A 23,635-nucleotide genomic window follows, 5' to 3' on the forward strand; every position below is an offset into this window, starting at 1 on the left:
GAAGTATATTGCGGGTGGATGTTGCTGAGGTTTCCGTTGATGAATGGCGCCGGGGTTGGGCCTAGTCGGACACATTTGTCCGTCTTCTGGCGCCCGCCGATCTCCTCCCACTGCCATGTCCCATGGTCCCCATCGTGCGCTGGCTCTCTTTTCACCCATAATCCTTTTTCCCTAGTCCCATCAGCCAAAAAGAATAAGATATAGTCCTCCTCTATTCTGTATATATATTTAACTGCTGCTTTCGGTAGTGACTGGGATATACAATGTTTTGTCAATTGAATTATTATACAGCTCCGCTTTTTTTTTCGTCCCCTTGCTGTCTCTACGGTAATGAGCCGGCCACAAAGAAGGGACGGGGCCAAGCAATAAGCAACACACAGCAAGAAAATAGGAGAGAGGAAAAAAAAGGGAAAATGAGGTTATTGATTGGGGTCGGAAGTGTCACAAGTGTTAAAAGAAGAAAGGTTCGACGCTGACTTGTTTGCATTCCACATAACATTTAGGCCCCGCGTGTAAAAAATCACGAATAGTTTTTTCTTTTTTTTAGAAAGAGATGGTAAAAACTATTCGGATGTTGTGTAACAGTGGCGCAGCTCCGGTGATAATAAATTATATATTTTTCGGGAAATGCTCAACATTTTTCCCTGTGTGTTGTGCGGGGCCTAAAGAATCTCCCGCTGCTGAAGAAATAACTGACAGCCCAGCAGCAGCAAATTCATCTCTTCGATGGGAGTTTTTTTTTTTTTTTTTTTCTGCGCCGGGCGCATATTTGACGGGAGGAGACGGTGCCCCCATTAGCGCACACATGCTGTGTATATATAGGGCTGATGGGGCCTGCTGGCCTACCCCTTCATTAGGTCTCATAATACTATATGATATATATATATAATACTATATGTCTAACATCTATTTACTTGCATTTGTTGCGATTGTATTTGTTCGAGACAAAGTTGCCTACCAGCAATGCTGCTTTATTCTTCTTCCAAACATTTTCGAGGAATCAATAAAGATCGCCAAAAAGTTTTATTTAAAAAGCTTTGCCAGTGAGAAGGAATTTTACTTTTACTAACTGTCTTATTCTCAGCTATATATGTTATTCACAGTCTCTACAAATAGGTTTTTGAAGGGTCGCGCCATAAAAAATGTTGGATGAGCTTGAAATGTTGGCCACCAGGTGGCTGGTTTTGTTTACTTGGTCCTGTCGTCTGTGTTCTTGCATGGTTTCTGTTTTTAAAATTTAAAAATTGTTTTTCTTATCTGTTTCTAGGAATATGGAAACAATTAGTAAGGGATTTGGAATGTGGTTGTGAATTTGAATAAAAGTGTTGGGATTGAAAAATAAGTGCTGAGGACCGCAAGGATAAACCGACTGCCAGATTTTGTTTGCTCATCAGGTTTGTTCAAAGTTTTCAGTTTCCCATGATACTAATTTGCAGTCTATACTGTTTACATGGTTTGGGCTTTACTTATTTGGGTGCAGTTCTAAAATAGGGCATGATTTAATATCTTTCCTTGTTTACCAAAATTTAGCAGTTTTCCAGTGCACATTGACACCATCGAAAAGGTTATGCTTGTGAAATTCTGGCATTTAGAAAGAAACCGTGGTTAGTGATGATTAGAGTATTCTTTATTTTAGGCCATTCCCATCAATCTTTGACGGTAAGAAAGATTTACAAGAATATTGAAATGAAAACAATGGTTGATTGGTAATTTTTTTCTTTAGTAAATGGTGGCCCTGAAAAGGGCCGATTGGTAAGTCAAAAGGGATTTTAAAAGTCGCTTAGGCACGTTCACCACGAATACGGCGAGCGAGCTGGATGTCTTTTGGCATGATGGTGACTCGCTTGGCGTGGATGGCGCACAAGTTGGTGTCTTCGAAAAGACCCACCAAGTAAGCCTCGCTGGCCTCCTGCAGGGCCATGACGGCCGAGCTCTGGAAACGCAAGTCGGTCTTGAAATCCTGGGCGATTTCTCTGACCAAGCGCTGGAATGGCAACTTGCGGATCAGAAGCTCGGTCGACTTTTGGTAGCGACGGATCTCACGAAGGGCGACGGTGCCGGGACGATAACGATGGGGTTTCTTGACTCCTCCTGTGGCCGGGGCACTTTTGCGAGCGGCTTTGGTGGCCAACTGTTTGCGGGGCGCCTTGCCACCGGTGGATTTACGAGCGGTCTGCTTGGTACGGGCCATGTCGAACGACTGAAAGTTGAGAATAGGATATAGTAGAGGGATGATGGGTTTATATAGGGCTGAGGGGAGACGTTGAGGAATGTATGGGATCTCTTTTTCAGCAATTGGTTGTTGGGTAAAGTGGGAGGGAAGTTGGGGAATACAAAGCTTGGGCTTTGTTGACCTGAGTTGGGGTGGCTGTTGTTAAGCTCAACCAATGCGGATGGATTTCCCACCGAAAAGGGGCCCTGGTGCAAACATTCGACATTCAGTTTGTTGTCAAACTTGTTCTGAAACCCATTTGAAAATGACTGGTCGCGGCAAAGGAGGAAAAGGACTCGGCAAGGGAGGCGCCAAACGTCATCGCAAAGTTTTGCGTGACAACATCCAGGGAATCACCAAGCCGGCCATCCGTCGTCTTGCCCGTCGTGGTGGTGTCAAGCGAATCTCTGGTCTCATCTACGAGGAGACCCGTGGTGTGTTGAAGGTGTTCCTTGAGAACGTGATTCGTGACGCCGTCACCTACACTGAACACGCCAAGAGGAAGACGGTGACGGCCATGGACGTCGTCTACGCATTGAAACGCCAGGGCCGCACTCTGTACGGTTTCGGCGGTTAAATCTGACTTTAGTAGTCAAACTCTGATCTTTCAATCCAATCGGCCCTTTTCAGGGCCACCATTTACTTAAAGAAAAAGATTTCTCAACCACTTAAACCATATTCTTAAAGTTGACTTTCTATTAACATGAATAACAAAAACAATCCGATTTGATACAGGTCTTTGGAGCAATACGTCCTAACTATTAAAGTATTAAGTAAGTGTTCGTGCATCATAGAAAATATTTTTCTAGATATTAAAGCTGGTATGAAACGCATTTCACTGTTTTCAGCCGAATAACATGAATCGGAAAATATCCAGATGCTTCTCAGATTTTACGGAGTATAATTTTTTGATACATCCTACTTAAATTTTCGTCAATTTCTGAAGTTGTTCTTAGCTACTGCAAAATTATTTCGTCACTATCGGTCGAACTTCATCTGAATCACCATTTGAATGAAATGAAAACGCTGTGGCATAGATCAAAACTGTTTTGATATGTTGATTTTTTAACGCTTTCTTTCAACTTCTACTTTTAAATGAAAAAAAACTGTGAATCCGAAATATTTAATAACTTTTCGTCGTATCTAACGATTTGCTTAATGTAAAAGTTACTCTATTGCTACGGAGACGAATTTCGTGATCGATTTTTCTCTCTATTCAACGCATTGTTCCGAAATACCTTAGAAGAGCGTACTATGTCTAGATACAAAGCGTTAAGTTCCGTCATAAAAATTGGGTCGAGTTTTGGACTGGATTAGAAAAATGCCAAAAGCAGTTAATTTGTTTTCATTTCTTGAATATTTTGGTGGCCCTGAAAAGGGCCGTTTGGTTTGTAGAGAGACCAAGAGGAACAATCTACTTGGTGCTGGTGTACTTGGTGACTGCCTTGGTGCCTTCAGACACGGCGTGCTTGGCCAACTCACCGGGCAAGAGCAGACGGACGGCCGTCTGGATTTCCCGGCTGGTGATGGTCGAACGCTTGTTGTAGTGGGCAAGACGGGACGACTCTCCAGCGATGCGCTCGAAAATGTCGTTGACGAAGCTGTTCATGATGGTCATGGCTTTGGAGGAGATGCCAGTGTCGGGGTGGACCTGCTTCAAGACTTTGTAGATGTAAATGGCGTAGCTCTCCTTCCTCTTGCGCTTCTTCTTCTTGTCGCCCTTGGCGATGTTCTTCTGGGCCTTGCCGGCCTTCTTCGCTGCTTTACCGCTAACCTTGGGGGGCATTCTGAGACTTGGAGTAAATCTGAGATTACTAGGCAAATACCAGTGACGGTTGTTAGTCTGGCGAGGGTATTTATTTCATATCTTGTTCACCCTCTTTACCTGACAGAAGCAAATTCTTCCGACCCGAGGACCAATAGGGTGGGACCCCAGCAGTGGGACCCAGCAGTGGGACAGATGTTCCGTGTTCCAGCGCAGAAGGAGGAGGAGCTTCTGGTAGTTAACACAATCTTCCTTGTGTTACACGAAATAATGGCGGGAATATGTTTTACAGCTGCCCTTCCGATTGGTTTAAAATGGTCTCACTGTGTTCACCATCAATCCGATCCTGGTGAGTATATAAGCCTCAACATCTTTTTCAAACTTTATCATTTCGTTCCTTGATTTTAGGAACCGCGTTCACTTACTCTACATCTCAACATGTCTGGCCGTGGCAAAGGAGGCAAAGTCAAGGGAAAGTCAAAGACCCGTTCCAGCAGGGCCGGACTTCAATTCCCCGTCGGTCGTATCCACCGAATGCTCCGCAAAGGATCGTATGCTGAGCGCGTCGGTGCCGGTGCCCCCGTCTACTTGGCTGCCGTCATGGAGTACTTGGCCGCTGAGGTCCTCGAGTTAGCCGGTAACGCCGCCCGTGACAACAAGAAGACCCGCATCATCCCTCGTCACTTGCAATTGGCCATCCGCAACGACGAAGAGTTGAACAAACTTCTCTCCGGTGTCACCATCGCTCAGGGTGGTGTCTTGCCCAACATCCAGGCCGTTCTCTTGCCCAAGAAGACCGACAAACCCGCCAAGGCTTAAACTTCTCCCGTCCTTAAATAAACGGCCCTTTTCAGGGCCACCAATTTATTTTGAAAAAAGAATTTGCTTAGTGCTACATTTCGTACATATCAATTAGGTTTTGGCAATGATTACTTGCGCAAATTTTCTGATTTATCGCAAGGTGGCACTCTTGAATTGTTTTGATTCAACCTAAATTGTCTGCTGGTATTTCGTTTGTCCAACTGTGAGAGAAAAACATTTCTTATGATATTTCGATGAAATGGATGTATTTTACATGTTATTTTCGTATAAATTCATTTTTTTTCTTTTCTGTTCTTTTTAACTCTTCTCTTTTTTTCTGATCCACCTTGTTCAAATTCATGCAACCTTGCCCACTCCCCCTCAACTCCAGTCCAAAATATTCAAAATGGTCGCCGCCTGGATTGCTGGTGGAAGCGATTCTCATGATAATTCTTATCTCAGTGATTCGGTAATTGTTACATTTTTCGTGGATTGTTCTATGATAGCACTATTAGAGTATCTGTCTGTCTGGTATTTCATTTTTACCATAACACTTTGCGACCAACTTGAAAAAGAAATTGGATGGCTGTAAAGTGTAAAGAAGAGTTTACTTCATATGAGATATTTTTGGTCTTTATTCTTAAAGTTGGGTTAGTTAAACTTTAAATTGTTTAATAGATGACACACTATTTAGATTCTCATTTCATTCTTGACCTAATATTTTCAGGTAATATCTTCAACTTAAGGTTTCGTGTGTCATGGGTGCTTGTGACAATAAAGATGAAATTGTCCAATTCAAGCTTGTGTCTTACAAAACTAAGAAAATTCTATTTGCAAGGTAGTTGTTTTGATTAACATTTATTTTTATTAGTGTGATATTTAAGATGGTAATGCATAATTAGGTAGAAAACCTTTCTGACAAAACATGGTTTTCCAGTTGTTGCTGAATGGATTGTTTTCGGGTTAGTTCCCATGTCTAAAGACAAATCCTAGCCCACAACTCACCAAGAGGATACTTTCGACATATTTATGTCGATACTTTGTATGCAGAGGTACTGTGCAATGTTTATTAATTATTTTTCAATTACCATTGTAGAGTTGAACCTACAGACGGGCCGGCCAGTTTGCATGTTCTTCACGCTTGAAGGGAACATATCGTGTAAAACTGTAAATGCGGTGTTGTAGAGGTTGGGTGAGAATGAAACGTGTTGCATCATTATCAAGCAGGTATTCAATAGCCATTTGGTATTCATTTTGATATTGGTTTTTGTAGACCCATCCCCAGCAACGTCAACCTAAAGAAGGAAAGGCCAGTTTGCATTTCCTTCACGCTCGAAGGTCACGGAGATCTTAAAGTAAAACGTGTCATGCGACGGGGGAGAGGTTGGGTGAGGACGACACGTGTTGCATCATTATCAAGCAGGTACAATAGCCGTAAGGCTTAAGAGAGGGGTCAGGGTGAGAAAAAGTCGTATAAAAGGAGAGAGAAAAGGCGTCGGAAATCAGTCGAGTGAGCATCTCCGACACGGCAAGAACTGCTGTGCACTATTTGTCACTAAATCGCAATCATGAGTAAATATTCTGTTACTTGTGTTTTTGTATTAATTTCTATTGTTTTTTGTCAGTTATTATTGCATATTAATGTTCAAATTATTTATTGTCTAGTCAATTATGGCGTTGTGCTGCTGTTTGTTGTTGTACACCACCACCAAGACTACAATTTATGCTGCCCGAGCTGCATCACCAAAGAGCCCTAGTACTACATCGTGATTCCATTTTTTTAAAGCAAAATCCATTGGGTTTTAATTTTGATATTGTTTTTTGCAGACCCATCCCCAGCAACGTCAACCTGCAGAAGGAAAGGCCAGTTTGTATGTCGTTCACTTTCAAAGGTCACGGAGATCATTACGTAAAACTGTCAATGCGGTGGTGTAGAGGTTGGGTGAGAACGGGAAGCGTTTGCCTCATTTTCAAGCAGGTAAATAGCCGCAAGGCTTAAGAGAGGGGTCAGGGTGAGAAAAAGTAGTTTAAAAGGAGAGAGAAAAGGCCAAAAAAATCAGTTGAGTGAGCATCTCTGACACGGCAACAACTGCTGTACACTATTTGTCACCAACTGCATTCTCGAACGTAATACCAGTTCGCAACCAAATGGTAAATTTTATTATGTTTTTACATAGTTTTGTATCATTTTTCACTTTATTATTTTTTCTCTTTGTTAATATGTCGGTTATTTTTGAAAATTAATGTTCAAATTATGTACCGTCTAGTTAACTATGGCGTCGTGCTGCTGTTGGTTGTTGTATCCTTGATGGTTGGGTCGACCACTGGTGTACCGATGTTTCGTGGGTATGGTTGATACCAAACCGCAACGCCGCCGTCTAACACAACAACAACGTGCGCAACAACCGCATACTTCACTACCAAGGCCGCTGAGTATTACACCACAACCTGTGATGTCCCGAACTACTTCACCGAAGCCTCAAAGTATAATTCTGCCTCGAGTTACACCACCAAGGCAGCGGAGTACTACACCACCAAGGCAGCGGAGTACTACAACCACCAAGGCAGCGGAGTACTACACCACCAAGGCAGCGGAGTACTACACCACCAAGGCAGCGGAGTACTACACCACCAAGGCAGCGGAGTACTACACCACCAAGGCAGCGGAGTACTACACCACCAAGGCAGCGGAGTACTACACCACCAAGGCAGCGGAGACACCACAAACTACGATTCCGCAATTTTCTACATGAAAATTTCTAAATACTCGAGCCGAAATTTCTGTCAGGTTATTTATATTTGTCGGTTATTTTATGATCATTGGTCACTGGAAATTAATTATTGATCTTAAAAGAGAAAATTAAAGTTTTAATACGGGTAATTCTTTTGTAATACTTTTGTTAGTAACTTCAAGTTTGTCAACTTTGCGTCAGTTGTCTATTGGTGTTGGATTTCTTCAAGACCGGTATGCTGAATTGTGAATTGTTTATTTTATGGTTTAGAGGTGACTACTGCCTTATTCATATGGACATGTTCTTGTGGTTCGACGATGATATTTCAAGGATTAGTTACGAAAGACACTTGTAACTGTAGATTTTATCATCTTATAAGTAATGGGGAAGTGACTGACCTTTGTAAAAATGAAAGACTTTGAAATTGAGAGAAATATATTGATACAATTCATAAACAAAACTTGGTATAAATTAGAAACAATGTACAAAAAACTTATAAAAAGAATTGTGTTATATTGTCCCACCTCCTCCCACAATTCCTCCACAATTTATAGTCAGATACATACATACACATATACACGATACACATATACATACACTTAAGTTAACCCATTAACTGCCACGCCATACAACCCGTAAGTTACTCTCTACTAATCTACGCGCCACGTCTGAAGGATCCATGACCAAGTGGGACTTTCCATTGCTGACAAGTCCGTGCTGAAAAGGGGGAACTATGGTGAATTGCCTAAAACAGGCGCCTTGCGGCAAATTTTGGGCTTGGCGACTCTCCGACCCCGCGGCTTGTAAACCACGAGACCAAACAGCGTGGCCCGTGCTAAGGAACTAGGGGAAAACAAAGGCGTGGCAGACAACGGGTTAACTAACACTAACACAAACATATTACCAACAACAAATGATGATCCACGCTGACATTTTGGAGATACCAGCGACGTTTTAGTGTCCATCTTCTCGACGTTTCCTCTCATTACCTGAATAGAATAAAGAGAAAACAATTCTTATTAAGTGACATGCCAATTAAAGTAACATAATAGTCACATAATACATATAGGCTCATTGTTCTGGTTTTTTGCTCGAAACTTTAAAGGCGCGCTTTAAATTGCTTAAAATCTACCTAACAATATTGAGAACTGTTCACAGAACAAAGCTCACATGCTAGTCTTCAAAAAAAATTCCGGAAGTAGACCGGAAGTAACCACAGCGCCTCAACCATTGAGCTGTCGTCAAATTAAACCACATATTCGTGATCTCCATGAAATTTGGGGTCGATTAGATGTGATTTAAACGAAATCCAAAATTTGGCCAAAATCGAGAATTTTCCTGAACTGTTCAGGAAAATTTTCGAAACCGGAAGTACGCGTACGTAAAAAAGATAACATGAACTTTACCACAAATTTGACGAGGATTACGAATATGTGGTTCTTTTGCTCCTCGAATGAATATTTACTGAACTACTGACTGAAATGAGCAAACCGGAAGTAGAAAAAAAAGAGCAATTATCGAAAATTTTACAAGTGAGCTTTGTTACAGGAATAGCAATCGTCAGTTATTACTTAATATTTCAACAAAATAACTGCCAATAAATGTTTAAATAGACGTGCAAAGTAACTGAAAATGACTGTTATGACAGCTGCAAATTATCAAAAAGCCATCTAGCGTTAGAAAAAGAAACGTCCAAGTAAAACTTCGTTGGCGCGTAAGAAGGGTCTGATTTTGAAAACTATTACACAGACAGAGTCTAACGCAACTAGACTATTAGTAGATAACCTACGAAAATAAGTCAATTGTTGGGTACCTGGGCCTAATCCCTTGGTGAGTGACTGCAGGTGCGTAACAGCGGACGGAAGCGATCACTGAAGTGGTCCAGAAACTCGCCAGTGAAGTAAAACAAATTGTGTTTAGAAGCAGTAAAGTTAGATGAGCGTGCGTCGCGAAGATAACGATGGACGTTGACGTGGAAGTCCCTCTTCCGTCATGGACAAAGGTCAGCATTGGCACAAGAATCTCCGGGCCAGGACCACACGATTCCATAAAGAAACTGTGTGCTCTGTAAAATAAAATGTTTTACATTAATAAAAATACAACAAAGAATAAAGCATATCAATCTTTACCTTTTCTAAGAAGCACACTTCAATTATCATGATGAAAAAACCGTAAAAATGGAAATAACAGGAACAAACAGTCTTACTCCTCATGTATAGATAAATTTCCTGATGCTAAGGAAAGTGTCATAATGTATTACAGTAGCATGGTGATAGGTGTTTCACTTCACACTCTTCATGTCACTGAAACTCTAAGTGGAAATGGGACAAGGAAATTCTCTACGTTATTTTCAAATTTACACAAATTTACCTGTGACAAATAAAACTTTACCTATCTCTTAGCTGGGTTGCCTTCTAAACACAAATAAAAACAGCCATAACAACAAACATGCTATTGCAGGGTACTCCATAAAAATTCCGAGATTCAGAAAAGATCCTATGGTTCAATAATACCTATGTTACATGAAAATCTGAATTGTAATGGACTGATAGTAGTAATGGGAAAATACCTTAACTCGGCAAATTTGTATTCCACTATATGTGAGCTTGAAACATGAGTTTTAGGTTTTGACATCATTATGGGTCTATTGGATGGAAATTGACTGAGCGCTAAGTCAACTTGTTGGAATGACTGACAGTATGCATCTAAAATTTGAAGAAATAAGTTGGTACAGTATAAAAATTATAAAATTAGGTCAAGATAAACCTACATAAGATATGAAGTTAAATTCGGTACTTGAAATCACAGGAATTTAAGTATAAATTAGCAACCAACTATTTCGCCCAACCTCGTTTCACGATGTAACAACAAGGACGACACTAGCGACATCTGGTAATAAGTTTTGAATCCTAAATTCCTAAAGCGACAACTTAAGATTCAAAACTTATTACCAGATGTCGCTAGTGTCTCCCATGTTGTTGGTGAAACGAGGCGAAATGAGCGAAACAAGTTGTTGCTAATTTATACTTATATTCCTGTGATTTCAATTACCAAATTGAACTTCGTAACATATGTAGGTTTATCTTACATAGTTTCCTTATTTTTATTCTGTATCATTTTATTTCTTCAAATATTAGATGCATACTGTCAGTCATTCCAACAAGTTGACTTAGCGCTCAGTCAATTTCCATCCAATAGACCCATAATGGTGTCAAAACCTAAAACTCATGTTTCAAGCTCACATATAGTGGAATACAAATTTGCCGAGTTAAGGTATTTTCCCATTACTACTATCAGTCCATTACAATTCAGATTTTCATGTAACATTGGTATTATTGAACCATAGGATCTTTTCTGAATCTCGGAATTTTTATGGAGTACCCTGCAATAGCATGTTTGTTGTTATGGCTGTTTTTATTTGTGTTTAGAAGGCAACCCAGCTAAGAGATAGGTAAAGTTTTATTTGTCACAGGTAAATTTGTGTAAATTTGAAAATAACGTAGAGAATTTCCTTGTCCCATTTCCACTTAGAGTTTCAGTGACATGAAGAGTGTGAAGTGAAACACCTATCACCATGCTACTGTAATACATTATGACACTTTCCTTAGCATCAGGAAATTTATCTATACATGAGGAGTAAGACTGTTTGTTCCTGTTATTTCCATTTTTACGGTTTTTTCATCATGATAATTGAAGTGTGCTTCTTAGAAAAGGTAAAGATTGATATGCTTTATTCTTTGTTGTATTTTTATTAATGTAAAACATTTTATTTTACAGAGCACACAGTTTCTTTATGGAATCGTGTGGTCCTGGCCCGGAGATTCTTGTGCCAATGCTGACCTTTGTCCATGACGGAAGAGGGACTTCCACGTCAACGTCCATCGTTATCTTCGCGACGCACGCTCATCTAACTTTACTGCTTCTAAACACAATTTGTTTTACTTCACTGGCGAGTTTCTGGACCACTTCAGTGATCGCTTCCGTCCGCTGTTACGCACCTGCAGTCACTCACCAAGGGATTAGGCCCAGGTACCCAACAATTGACTTATTTTCGTAGGTTATCTACTAATAGTCTAGTTGCGTTAGACTCTGTCTGTGTAATAGTTTTCAAAATCAGACCCTTCTTACGCGCCAACGAAGTTTTACTTGGACGTTTCTTTTTCTAACGCTAGATGGCTTTTTGATAATTTGCAGCTGTCATAACAGTCATTTTCAGTTACTTTGCACGTCTATTTAAACATTTATTGGCAGTTATTTTGTTGAAATATTAAGTAATAACTGACGATTGCTATTCCTGTAACAAAGCTCACTTGTAAAATTTTCGATAATTGCTCTTTTTTTTCTACTTCCGGTTTGCTCATTTCAGTCAGTAGTTCAGTAAATATTCATTCGAGGAGCAAAAGAACCACATATTCGTAATCCTCGTCAAATTTGTGGTAAAGTTCATGTTATCTTTTTTACGTACGCGTACTTCCGGTTTCGAAAATTTTCCTGAACAGTTCAGGAAAATTCTCGATTTTGGCCAAATTTTGGATTTCGTTTAAATCACATCTAATCGACCCCAAATTTCATGGAGATCACGAATATGTGGTTTAATTTGACGACAGCTCAATGGTTGAGGCGCTGTGGTTACTTCCGGTCTACTTCCGGAATTTTTTTTGAAGACTAGCATGTGAGCTTTGTTCTGTGAACAGTTCTCAATATTGTTAGGTAGATTTTAAGCAATTTAAAGCGCGCCTTTAAAGTTTCGAGCAAAAAAACCAGAACAATGAGCCTATATGTATTATGTGACTATTATGTTACTTTAATTGGCATGTCACTTAATAAGAATTGTTTTCTCTTTATTCTATTCAGGTAATGAGAGGAAACGTCGAGAAGATGGACACTAAAACGTCGCTGGTATCTCCAAAATGTCAGCGTGGATCATCATTTGTTGTTGGTAATATGTTTGTGTTAGTGTTAGTTAACCCGTTGTCTGCCACGCCTTTGTTTTCCCCTAGTTCCTTAGCACGGGCCACGCTGTTTGGTCTCGTGGTTTACAAGCCGCGGGGTCGGAGAGTCGCCAAGCCCAAAATTTGCCGCAAGGCGCCTGTTTTAGGCAATTCACCATAGTTCCCCCTTTTCAGCACGGACTTGTCAGCAATGGAAAGTCCCACTTGGTCATGGATCCTTCAGACGTGGCGCGTAGATTAGTAGAGAGTAACTTACGGGTTGTATGGCGTGGCAGTTAATGGGTTAACTTAAGTGTATGTATATGTGTATCGTGTATATGTGTATGTATGTATCTGACTATAAATTGTGGAGGAATTGTGGGAGGAGGTGGGACAATATAACACAATTCTTTTTATAAGTTTTTTGTACATTGTTTCTAATTTATACCAAGTTTTGTTTATGAATTGTATCAATATATTTCTCTCAATTTCAAAGTCTTTCATTTTTACAAAGGTCAGTCACTTCCCCATTACTTATAAGATGATAAAATCTACAGTTACAAGTGTCTTTCGTAACTAATCCTTGAAATATCATCGTCGAACCACAAGAACATGTCCATATGAATAAGGCAGTAGTCACCTCTAAACCATAAAATAAACAATTCACAATTCAGCATACCGGTCTTGAAGAAATCCAACACCAATAGACAACTGACGCAAAGTTGACAAACTTGAAGTTACTAACAAAAGTATTACAAAAGAATTACCCGTATTAAAACTTTAATTTTCTCTTTTAAGATCAATAATTAATTTCCAGTGACCAATGATCATAAAATAACCGACAAATATAAATAACCTGACAGAAATTTCGGCTCGAGTATTTAGAAATTTTCATGTAGAAAATTGCGGAATCGTAGTTTGTGGTGTCTCCGCTGCCTTGGTGGTGTAGTACTCCGCTGCCTTGGTGGTGTAGTACTCCGCTGCCTTGGTGGTGTAGTACTCCGCTGCCTTGGTGGTGTAGTACTCCGCTGCCTTGGTGGTGTAGTACTCCGCTGCCTTGGTGGTTGTAGTACTCCGCTGCCTTGGTGGTGTAGTACTCCGCTGCCTTGGTGGTGTAACTCGAGGCAGAATTATACTTTGAGGCTTCGGTGAAGTAGTTCGGGACATCACAGGTTGTGGTGTAATACTCAGCGGCCTTGGTAGTGAAGTATGCGGTTGTTGCGCACGTTGTTGTTGTGTTAGACGGCGGCGTTGCGGTTTGGTATCAACCATACCCACGAAACATCGGTACACCAGTGGTCGACCCAACCATCAAGGATACAACAACCAACAGCAGCACGACGCCATAGTTAACTAGACGGTACATAATTTGAACATTAATTTTCAAAAATAACCGACATATTAACAAAGAGAAAAAATAATAAAGTGAAAAATGATACAAAACTATGTAAAAACATAATAAAATTTACCATTTGGTTGCGAACTGGTATTACGTTCGAGAATGCAGTTGGTGACAAATAGTGTACAGCAGTTGTTGCCGTGTCAGAGATGCTCACTCAACTGATTTTTTTGGCCTTTTCTCTCTCCTTTTAAACTACTTTTTCTCACCCTGACCCCTCTCTTAAGCCTTGCGGCTATTTACCTGCTTGAAAATGAGGCAAACGCTTCCCGTTCTCACCCAACCTCTACACCACCGCATTGACAGTTTTACGTAATGATCTCCGTGACCTTTGAAAGTGAACGACATACAAACTGGCCTTTCCTTCTGCAGGTTGGCGTTGCTGGGGATGGGTCTGCAAAAAACAATATCAAAATTAAAACCCAATGGATTTTGCTTTAAAAAAATGGAATCACGATGTAGTACTAGGGCTCTTTGGTGATGCAGCTCGGGCAGCATAAATTGTAGTCTTGGTGGTGGTGTACAACAACAAACAGCAGCACAACGCCATAATTGACTAGACAATAAATAATTTGAACATTAATATGCAATAATAACTGACAAAAAACAATAGAAATTAATACAAAAACACAAGTAACAGAATATTTACTCATGATTGCGATTTAGTGACAAATAGTGCACAGCAGTTCTTGCCGTGTCGGAGATGCTCACTCGACTGATTTCCGACGCCTTTTCTCTCTCCTTTTATACGACTTTTTCTCACCCTGACCCCTCTCTTAAGCCTTACGGCTATTGTACCTGCTTGATAATGATGCAACACGTGTCGTCCTCACCCAACCTCTCCCCCGTCGCATGACACGTTTTACTTTAAGATCTCCGTGACCTTCGAGCGTGAAGGAAATGCAAACTGGCCTTTCCTTCTTTAGGTTGACGTTGCTGGGGATGGGTCTACAAAAACCAATATCAAAATGAATACCAAATGGCTATTGAATACCTGCTTGATAATGATGCAACACGTTTCATTCTCACCCAACCTCTACAACACCGCATTTACAGTTTTACACGATATGTTCCCTTCAAGCGTGAAGAACATGCAAACTGGCCGGCCCGTCTGTAGGTTCAACTCTACAATGGTAATTGAAAAATAATTAATAAACATTGCACAGTACCTCTGCATACAAAGTATCGACATAAATATGTCGAAAGTATCCTCTTGGTGAGTTGTGGGCTAGGATTTGTCTTTAGACATGGGAACTAACCCGAAAACAATCCATTCAGCAACAACTGGAAAACCATGTTTTGTCAGAAAGGTTTTCTACCTAATTATGCATTACCATCTTAAATATCACACTAATAAAAATAAATGTTAATCAAAACAACTACCTTGCAAATAGAATTTTCTTAGTTTTGTAAGACACAAGCTTGAATTGGACAATTTCATCTTTATTGTCACAAGCACCCATGACACACGAAACCTTAAGTTGAAGATATTACCTGAAAATATTAGGTCAAGAATGAAATGAGAATCTAAATAGTGTGTCATCTATTAAACAATTTAAAGTTTAACTAACCCAACTTTAAGAATAAAGACCAAAAATATCTCATATGAAGTAAACTCTTCTTTACACTTTACAGCCATCCAATTTCTTTTTCAAGTTGGTCGCAAAGTGTTATGGTAAAAATGAAATACCAGACAGACAGATACTCTAATAGTGCTATCATAGAACAATCCACGAAAAATGTAACAATTACCGAATCACTGAGATAAGAATTATCATGAGAATCGCTTCCACCAGCAATCCAGGCGGCGACCATTTTGAATATTTTGGACTGGAGTTGAGGGGGAGTGGGCAAGGTTGCATGAATTTGAACAAGGTGGATCAGAAAAAAAGAGAAGAGTTAAAAAGAACAGAAAAGAAAAAAAATGAATTTATACGAAAATAACATGTAAAATACATCCATTTCATCGAAATATCATAAGAAATGTTTTTCTCTCACAGTTGGACAAACGAAATACCAGCAGACAATTTAGGTTGAATCAAAACAATTCAAGAGTGCCACCTTGCGATAAATCAGAAAATTTGCGCAAGTAATCATTGCCAAAACCTAATTGATATGTACGAAATGTAGCACTAAGCAAATTCTTTTTTCAAAATAAATTGGTGGCCCTGAAAAGGGCCGTTTATTTAAGGACGGGAGAAGTTTAAGCCTTGGCGGGTTTGTCGGTCTTCTTGGGCAAGAGAACGGCCTGGATGTTGGGCAAGACACCACCCTGAGCGATGGTGACACCGGAGAGAAGTTTGTTCAACTCTTCGTCGTTGCGGATGGCCAATTGCAAGTGACGAGGGATGATGCGGGTCTTCTTGTTGTCACGGGCGGCGTTACCGGCTAACTCGAGGACCTCAGCGGCCAAGTACTCCATGACGGCAGCCAAGTAGACGGGGGCACCGGCACCGACGCGCTCAGCATACGATCCTTTGCGGAGCATTCGGTGGATACGACCGACGGGGAATTGAAGTCCGGCCCTGCTGGAACGGGTCTTTGACTTTCCCTTGACTTTGCCTCCTTTGCCACGGCCAGACATGTTGAGATGTAGAGTAAGTGAACGCGGTTCCTAAAATCAAGGAACGAAATGATAAAGTTTGAAAAAGATGTTGAGGCTTATATACTCACCAGGATCGGATTGATGGTGAACACAGTGAGACCATTTTAAACCAATCGGAAGGGCAGCTGTAAAACATATTCCCGCCATTATTTCGTGTAACACAAGGAAGATTGTGTTAACTACCAGAAGCTCCTCCTCCTTCTGCGCTGGAACACGGAACATCTGTCCCACTGCTGGGGTCCCACCCTATTGGTCCTCGGGTCGGAAGAATTTGCTTCTGTCAGGTAAAGAGGGTGAACAAGATATGAAATAAATACCCTCGCCAGACTAACAACCGTCACTGGTATTTGCCTAGTAATCTCAGATTTACTCCAAGTCTCAGAATGCCCCCCAAGGTTAGCGGTAAAGCAGCGAAGAAGGCCGGCAAGGCCCAGAAGAACATCGCCAAGGGCGACAAGAAGAAGAAGCGCAAGAGGAAGGAGAGCTACGCCATTTACATCTACAAAGTCTTGAAGCAGGTCCACCCCGACACTGGCATCTCCTCCAAAGCCATGACCATCATGAACAGCTTCGTCAACGACATTTTCGAGCGCATCGCTGGAGAGTCGTCCCGTCTTGCCCACTACAACAAGCGTTCGACCATCACCAGCCGGGAAATCCAGACGGCCGTCCGTCTGCTCTTGCCCGGTGAGTTGGCCAAGCACGCCGTGTCTGAAGGCACCAAGGCAGTCACCAAAGTACACCAGCACCAAGTAGATTGTTCCTCTTGGTCTCTCTACAAACCAAACGGCCCTTTTCAGGGCCACCAAAATATTCAAGAAATGAAAACAAATTAACTGCTTTTGGCATTTTTCTAATCCAGTCCAAAACTCGACCCAATTTTTATGACGGAACTTAACGCTTTGTATCTAGACATAGTACGCTCTTCTAAGGTATTTCGGAACAATGCGTTGAATAGAGAGAAAAATCGATCACGAAATTCGTCTCCGTAGCAATAGAGTAACTTTTACATTAAGCAAATCGTTAGATACGACGAAAAGTTATTAAATATTTCGGATTCACAGTTTTTTTTCATTTAAAAGTAGAAGTTGAAAGAAAGCGTTAAAAAATCAACATATCATAACAGTTTTGATCTATGCCACAGCGTTTTCATTTCATTCAAATAGTGATTCAGATGAAGATCGACCGATAGTGACAAAATAATTTTGCAGTAGCACAACTCCAGAAATTGATGTATCAAAAAATTATACTCCGTAAAATCTGAGAAGCATCTGGATATTTTCCGATTCATGTTATTCGGCTGAAAACAGTGAAATGCGTTTCATACCAGCTTTAATATCTAGAAAAATATTTTCTATGATGCACGAACACTTACTTAATACTTTAATAGTTAGGACGTATTGCTCCAAAGACCTGTATCAAATCGGATTGTTTTTGTTATTCATGTTAATAGAAAGTCAACTTTAAGAATATGGTTTAAGTGGTTGAGAAATCTTTTTCTTTAAGTAAATGGTGGCCCTGAAAAGGGCCGATTGGATTGAAAGATCAGAGTTTGACTACTAAAGTCAGATTTAACCGCCGAAACCGTACAGAGTGCGGCCCTGGCGTTTCAATGCGTAGACGACGTCCATGGCCGTCACCGTCTTCCTCTTGGCGTGTTCAGTGTAGGTGACGGCGTCACGAATCACGTTCTCAAGGAACACCTTCAACACACCACGGGTCTCCTCGTAGATGAGACCAGAGATTCGCTTGACACCACCACGACGGGCAAGACGACGGATGGCCGGCTTGGTGATTCCCTGGATGTTGTCACGCAAAACTTTGCGATGACGTTTGGCGCCTCCCTTGCCGAGTCCTTTTCCTCCTTTGCCGCGACCAGTCATTTTGGAATGAGTTTCAGAGATTTGAGCAAATACTGAATGATTAAGCTATCTAAAAGTACAAAGTTTATATACCCCTCCAGACCCCTCGAACGGAACGCCCATTGGTTGAACCTTTGCCAAGCCATCTCTCTGACAAAGAGAAATTCCGTTAGAAATTTTTTCCCTCCCATTTTTTGAACTAGCCAATCCCTAGCCGTAAACCTTACTTAGTTCCTCAACGTCCGTCTACTTCCTACATATACCAACCGCTTTTCTGTTCGTTTGTTCGATTAATTCGAAAATTTTATCAGTTTTTCGAAATGGCCCGTACTAAGCAGACCGCTCGCAAATCCACCGGTGGCAAGGCGCCCCGCAAACAGTTGGCCACCAAAGCCGCTCGCAAAAGTGCCCCGGCCACAGGAGGAGTCAAGAAACCCCATCGTTATCGTCCCGGCACCGTCGCCCTTCGTGAGATCCGTCGCTACCAAAAGTCGACCGAGCTTCTGATCCGCAAGTTGCCATTCCAGCGCTTGGTCAGAGAAATCGCCCAGGATTTCAAGACCGACTTGCGTTTCCAGAGCTCGGCCGTCATGGCCCTGCAGGAGGCCAGCGAGGCTTACTTGGTGGGTCTTTTCGAAGACACCAACTTGTGCGCCATCCACGCCAAGCGAGTCACCATCATGCCAAAAGACATCCAGCTCGCTCGCCGTATTCGTGGTGAACGTGCCTAAGCGACCTAATACTCCTTGATTTACCAATCGGCCCTTTTCAGGGCCACCATTTACTAAAGCAAAGATTATCAACCACCCATGTTTTTCATTTCAATACTATTGTAAATCTTTCTTGCCGTCACAGATTGTTGTAAAGGCAATGGCCTTTACAATAAAGAATAGCAAATAGCCTACTCTTACTTATCACTAACTACTGGTTCCTTCTGAATGTCTTTCCTTATCGATGATTTCAATGTGCCAATGAAAACTGCTACAATTTTTTGCTAAACAAGAACAAACATTGAATCATTATGCACTATTTTTGAACCAAATAAATAGACCGCAAACCATTTAAACAGTGGGAATCTGAAAATTTTTGAACCAACCTGGTTTGTGGTTTGCAAACAAGATCTGGCTGTCGGTTTATTCACGTGATCTTGTGATCGTCGCCACTCATTCTTTCGATCCAAACACTTTATTTAAATTCACAACCACATTTCAAACTCCTAATTATTTGTTTCAATATTATTCCCAGATACAAATAAGAATACGGTAGCATTTTTTAAAACAAGAACACAGACGACTATCAAATCTACAGTCTACACCACACAAGAAGGCGAAGTAAACAAAACAAGCCACCTGGTGGCCAATATTTAGAGCTCATTCAACATTTTTGACGGCGCGACCTCTCAAAAACCGATTTGCACAAAAACGAATTGTGCCTCGCGCCTAGCGTCGCCAGTTTCCCTCCGGGACTTTTGGTGTTTAACTTAAATGAGGAAGTGTGCATAATAAATTTTTGGGGGTTAGGGGTAAGGTTATATATAGGTTAAGTATTTTTTCGCGCAATGTAGGGTGTGCTCGGCGCTTATTATAGACATAATTTTTTTTTGTGTAACTATAATCCAGGAGCACGCCTAACTATTTTTTTTTTTCGGTTACCTTTTGACCAGTTTCACAACTTGTATCATTTGGATCCCTATCATGTTGGGATTGAAGTCATTTAATGCAACTTTAAAGCCGGACTATCTAGGCAACACATTTTGTTTTCTAATGAAGAGAGGCAGAATTTTCTTCAACTCACTTATAGATTAGCGAAGTGTGATTTATGGATCAACTTAGTTGAGTAGCCTAGTGAATTTCTTACGAAGCATTCTAAGCCGCATTCTAATTTATGCAACCAACTCAGCGGATTATCCTCCACGAATAACCAATTCCATTCGTCATCATTTTTCTAAAATCATTTCTCATGACCAAAATGTTAAGCTCTATGTACCGCTTTTCTATTCGAAACTCGGTGTCGTTGGATAGCTGTCACAAGCAGGGGTATGGAGAGAAATCGAACAAAGTTTTTATACGCAAACCGCGATTGGTTGTATTAAATTCCAACTCTTAACAAGTAGTTATACAATTCCAGGAATGAGGGAGCAACGCAATGAAGTAAAGCAATGATTTTAAGACAATAAGACTAGTTTTATCATATGAATGCCCTCATTCCAGTTCGCAAAAACGATGAAATAAGAACAATTTAGAGAAACGGAGTTTGTGTTTCATAACAGTATTTGACACGTTTAATCGCCTTTCTCCAGCGAGAAGCATTTTCATCATTCTCCAATGGCGACATCTCTTCTTCGGCTTTGGCTTCCTCACCACCAGCAGGGACATCATCTTCATCGATACCCAAACCCAATTTGATCATGCGGTAGATGCGAGAAGCATGGACGTCTGGCTCTTCCAGGGAGAAACCAGATGACAGCAGAGAGGTTTCAAACAGCAACATGAACAAATCCTTGACGGCTTTGTCGTTCTTGTCAGCCTCTGCTTTGACGCGCAGGGCTTCGACGATGGGATGGTCGAAGTTGATTTCCAAGTGCTTCTTGGCGGCCATGTAATCCATGGTGGAGGTATCCCTCAAAGCCTGAGCCTTCACTTCATGATACGCTCCATGTTGGCGGTCCAGCCGTACTGGGAGGTGACGATACAGCAGGGAGACTTGAAAATGACGACCATCTCGACTTTCTTGTCCGTTTCTTGTGGCAAAAATAAAAGAATTTCAATATGGAACATGGAAAACTTACATGAAACTGAAATACCCGATGATGGAGAACATGAAGACTAGGATGAGAGCCAAAACGGCAGTGAGAACGATGGACCTGCCGTTTCGCGTCACTGAGCGGATGACGTTGAGCAGCGTCTCCTCGCGGTAGACAACGTCAAATAAAGGACGGAGAAGAAGAAGGGATGGGTGCTGAGTCCGAGGAAGCAAAAGATGAGGTGAACGCCGTGGTAGACAATCTCCGTGTCCGTGCAGATTTTTCTGACGCTCCGCTGGAATGTCCCGGCGTTGCCCATGATGCTCAGCAGATGGACGCCCTTCAACACTACCGTGGCGGTGCCGAGGAGCATCAGTGTGGGTTGAGGGCCGGCTGAGTAAATAAGCCGGAGGATGACTGTCATGATGACGGTCCTTATACCCGACGGTTTGGGTAACATGATGGCCACAGCGGCGGATAGGAGCATGACGGCCCAGATGAGACCTGAATTAATAAAGGGAAAAGATCGTTGAAAAGATGGAAATGGGAGTTACTATTCCAAGTTGGGCAGACCTGAGAGGTGAGTGCCAGGATCAGGAGCCGGTCCGCCAGTGTCAAAAGGGTAAAAGAAGGCGACAATCAAGTTGATAATGACGGCCAAATTGAAGAGGATTTGACTCCAGATGAACATGTGCGAGCTGACCCAAAAGAGGAACGGCTGTCCGTGCAATTTCTTCTGCCATTTCATCTCGTCAAACATGTCGTCGACTCCTTCGAAGAAGGCGGCCACTTTCGATCCCTGGTCGTCGCGCTCCGCCGTGTGGAAGACGCGCACTTTCGTGTCGTTGGTCAAATACTCGCACATTTCCGGAATGGGGAAGACAATCTGCTCCATCGTCCGGTCGTGACGGACAATTTCGATTTGCGCCGTGTGATTGGCGTAGTACTGCACGGCCACATCACCACTGACTCCGTCCACTGGCGGCGGTTTCATCAGGGCGGCCAATTCTTTGTTGTGCTGCGCCAATTGGTGGCACAAAATGTAAATGTTCTGGCCGCCTCTTCTCCACCGACCAACTTTTGGTGATAGGCTTTGCAGGTAACGTCCACCAATTGGCGAGGATTCATGTTGTACAGGATCCTTTCCGCCTTCTCGCTGTCGCCACGACTCTCCATGACAGCCAGCAACAATTTGGAAGCGTTGTGTTTCAACTCTAAAACAAGATTTATTCTCCGTTGTCCTAAATAATTGATCAAATAATTATTAGAATCAAATGGAATGAAAGGAAACTGTTACCTAATGGATTGATGTCGGTAAGAAGAAGATCCGTGATGATGTCCAGTCCATTCGACTCGTGAGTGGCGATGCAGTTCTGGATTTCGTGACAAGGCCCTTGGCACTATTCCTTCAATGTTTCCAGGGTTCAGTTGATGAGGGCGACGTTGTGCTCATTAATGTAGAGACCTTCAAGTGGAGGATAATCTTGGTTCCTCTACTCATGTGTTCTCCGTGATCAGGCTTGATGGTGAAAGAACAACCAGCTGACGATTCCCAAACGTACTGCTCATCATCATTGTGCTTGGAATGAACTGTCACCTTGTCGGCAACCAGGTAAGCAGAGTAGAAACCCACACCAAACTGACAAATCACTGAGATGTCAGCTCCAGCAAAAGGCTTCCATGTAAGCTTTAGTTCCAGACTTGGCAATAGTACCCAAGTTGTTAACCAAATCAGCCTTGATCATGCCGATACCACTAAAGAGAAACAGAACATTCAAATTCATGTACAAATAGGAGGAACTAAATTTCTCAACTGACGTATCCATGAGAGTGAGAGTATGGTCATTCTTGTTGGGGACAATCTTGATTTCAAGATCCTTGCCGCTGTCCAACTTGCTTGAGTCAGTCAGGGATTCATAACGGATCTTGTCTAGGGCATCTGAGGAGTTGTAAATCAACTAAAAGGTGTTGATAATTAAGCTCATAAGCTGAGCACTCTCGTCCTGGAATGTGAAAGTCTCGGCTTCCATTTGAACTTCTCCAGGCATCTAAAAAGGAAAAGTAAAATATTTCAGTAAGAAAAGTTTGTCAATTGTGGTAGATCACACTAAAAAATTGAAATTCTACATATCTATGTACTTGAGGCATACCTACCAAAAAATGTGTAAATAACCAATTTGTTTGTCTAAACACGAAGGATTTATTATTTTAAGTTTATTATTGTTAAACGTAAACAAATAAACCGGACGCTTTTTTGATCACATTGAGTGGGGACTGGGGATCTACATGTATAGTGTATACAAGGCCGCCAGCCCAGACAGCCGTAAAAACTACTACCGAACTCACTTCTAGTAGGCCTGCAAACTAGCTTCTTGGGTTGACGCGCTTCAAGCCGGGAAAATGAGCCCCAATGTGGCGCATCTAGCGGCATAAAATAAAGATTAGTGCGTCTTTGGCGGGAATAGCGGTGGCCATCGAAAGCTAGTGGCGCGTCTTTGGCGACTGCGATTTTACAGGGAAAACGCTGTGTAAAAACACAGATACCCCTGGAAATTACATCTATCTGAAAGAGATTTCTGCGAGCA

At 41.7% G+C, this 23,635-nt stretch overlaps 9 protein-coding genes, 2 long non-coding RNA genes and 1 pseudogene across 11 annotated transcripts; 4 read left to right on the forward strand and 8 right to left on the reverse strand.

The window, feature by feature from the left end:
* Positions 1-1,609: 1,609 nt before the first annotated feature.
* Positions 1,610-2,231, reverse strand: LOC124204901 (histone H3). Its single transcript, XM_046602137.1, has one exon. The coding sequence runs from the start codon at positions 2,189-2,191 to the stop codon at positions 1,781-1,783; it is 411 nt and encodes a 136-aa protein (XP_046458093.1). The 5' UTR covers positions 2,192-2,231; the 3' UTR covers positions 1,610-1,780.
* A 202-nt stretch (positions 2,232-2,433) lies between these two features.
* On the forward strand, positions 2,434-2,863 carry LOC124204903 (histone H4). The gene has a single exon (XM_046602140.1). The coding sequence runs from the start codon at positions 2,478-2,480 to the stop codon at positions 2,787-2,789; it is 312 nt and encodes a 103-aa protein (XP_046458096.1). The 5' UTR covers positions 2,434-2,477; the 3' UTR covers positions 2,790-2,863.
* Positions 2,864-3,569: 706 nt separating this feature from the next.
* Positions 3,570-4,059, reverse strand: LOC124204906 (histone H2B.3). Its single transcript, XM_046602143.1, has one exon. It carries the CDS (start codon positions 3,996-3,998, stop codon positions 3,627-3,629), a length of 372 nt encoding a protein of 123 aa, XP_046458099.1. The 5' UTR covers positions 3,999-4,059; the 3' UTR covers positions 3,570-3,626.
* A 94-nt stretch (positions 4,060-4,153) lies between these two features.
* On the forward strand, positions 4,154-5,419 carry LOC124204904 (histone H2A). The gene is made up of 2 exons (XM_046602141.1): positions 4,154-4,326; positions 4,386-5,419. The coding sequence occupies exon 2, from the start codon at positions 4,416-4,418 to the stop codon at positions 4,794-4,796; it is 381 nt and encodes a 126-aa protein (XP_046458097.1). The 5' UTR covers positions 4,154-4,326; positions 4,386-4,415; the 3' UTR covers positions 4,797-5,419.
* A 4,097-nt stretch (positions 5,420-9,516) lies between these two features.
* Positions 9,517-10,000, reverse strand: LOC124204909. The gene is made up of 3 exons (XR_006879159.1): positions 9,902-10,000; positions 9,640-9,821; positions 9,517-9,575 (listed from the first exon to the last, which is right to left on the reverse strand). It is a non-coding gene; the product is annotated as an uncharacterized LOC124204909 (long non-coding RNA).
* A 3,047-nt stretch (positions 10,001-13,047) lies between these two features.
* Positions 13,048-14,234, reverse strand: LOC124204911. Its single transcript, XR_006879161.1, has 2 exons — positions 13,911-14,234; positions 13,048-13,794 (listed from the first exon to the last, which is right to left on the reverse strand). It is a non-coding gene; the product is annotated as an uncharacterized LOC124204911 (long non-coding RNA).
* A 1,126-nt stretch (positions 14,235-15,360) lies between these two features.
* On the reverse strand, positions 15,361-16,676 carry LOC124204905 (histone H2A). The gene is made up of 2 exons (XM_046602142.1): positions 16,514-16,676; positions 15,361-16,454 (listed from the first exon to the last, which is right to left on the reverse strand). Exon 2 carries the CDS (start codon positions 16,422-16,424, stop codon positions 16,044-16,046), a length of 381 nt encoding a protein of 126 aa, XP_046458098.1. The 5' UTR covers positions 16,425-16,454; positions 16,514-16,676; the 3' UTR covers positions 15,361-16,043.
* An 87-nt stretch (positions 16,677-16,763) lies between these two features.
* Positions 16,764-17,296, forward strand: LOC124204900 (histone H2B.3-like). The gene has a single exon (XM_046602136.1). It carries the CDS (start codon positions 16,829-16,831, stop codon positions 17,279-17,281), a length of 453 nt encoding a protein of 150 aa, XP_046458092.1. The 5' UTR covers positions 16,764-16,828; the 3' UTR covers positions 17,282-17,296.
* Positions 17,297-17,942: 646 nt separating this feature from the next.
* On the reverse strand, positions 17,943-18,419 carry LOC124204907 (histone H4). The gene has a single exon (XM_046602144.1). The coding sequence runs from the start codon at positions 18,326-18,328 to the stop codon at positions 18,017-18,019; it is 312 nt and encodes a 103-aa protein (XP_046458100.1). The 5' UTR covers positions 18,329-18,419; the 3' UTR covers positions 17,943-18,016.
* A 170-nt stretch (positions 18,420-18,589) lies between these two features.
* LOC124204902 (histone H3) lies at positions 18,590-19,075 on the forward strand. The gene has a single exon (XM_046602138.1). The coding sequence runs from the start codon at positions 18,628-18,630 to the stop codon at positions 19,036-19,038; it is 411 nt and encodes a 136-aa protein (XP_046458094.1). The 5' UTR covers positions 18,590-18,627; the 3' UTR covers positions 19,039-19,075.
* A 1,455-nt stretch (positions 19,076-20,530) lies between these two features.
* LOC124204899 (heat shock protein HSP 90-beta-like) lies at positions 20,531-21,047 on the reverse strand. Its single transcript, XM_046602135.1, is given in 2 exon segments — positions 20,531-20,944; positions 20,947-21,047. Coding segments are annotated over 2 exon segments (480 nt in total). The 5' UTR covers positions 21,028-21,047; the 3' UTR covers positions 20,531-20,545.
* A 44-nt stretch (positions 21,048-21,091) lies between these two features.
* Positions 21,092-23,198, reverse strand: LOC124205427 (annotated as a pseudogene).
* Positions 23,199-23,635: the final 437 nt, after the last annotated feature.

The sequence above is a fragment of the Daphnia pulex genome, chromosome 10 (assembly GCF_021134715.1).
Source record: "Daphnia pulex isolate KAP4 chromosome 10, ASM2113471v1".
Classification (NCBI taxonomy): domain Eukaryota; kingdom Metazoa; phylum Arthropoda; class Branchiopoda; order Diplostraca; family Daphniidae; genus Daphnia; species Daphnia pulex.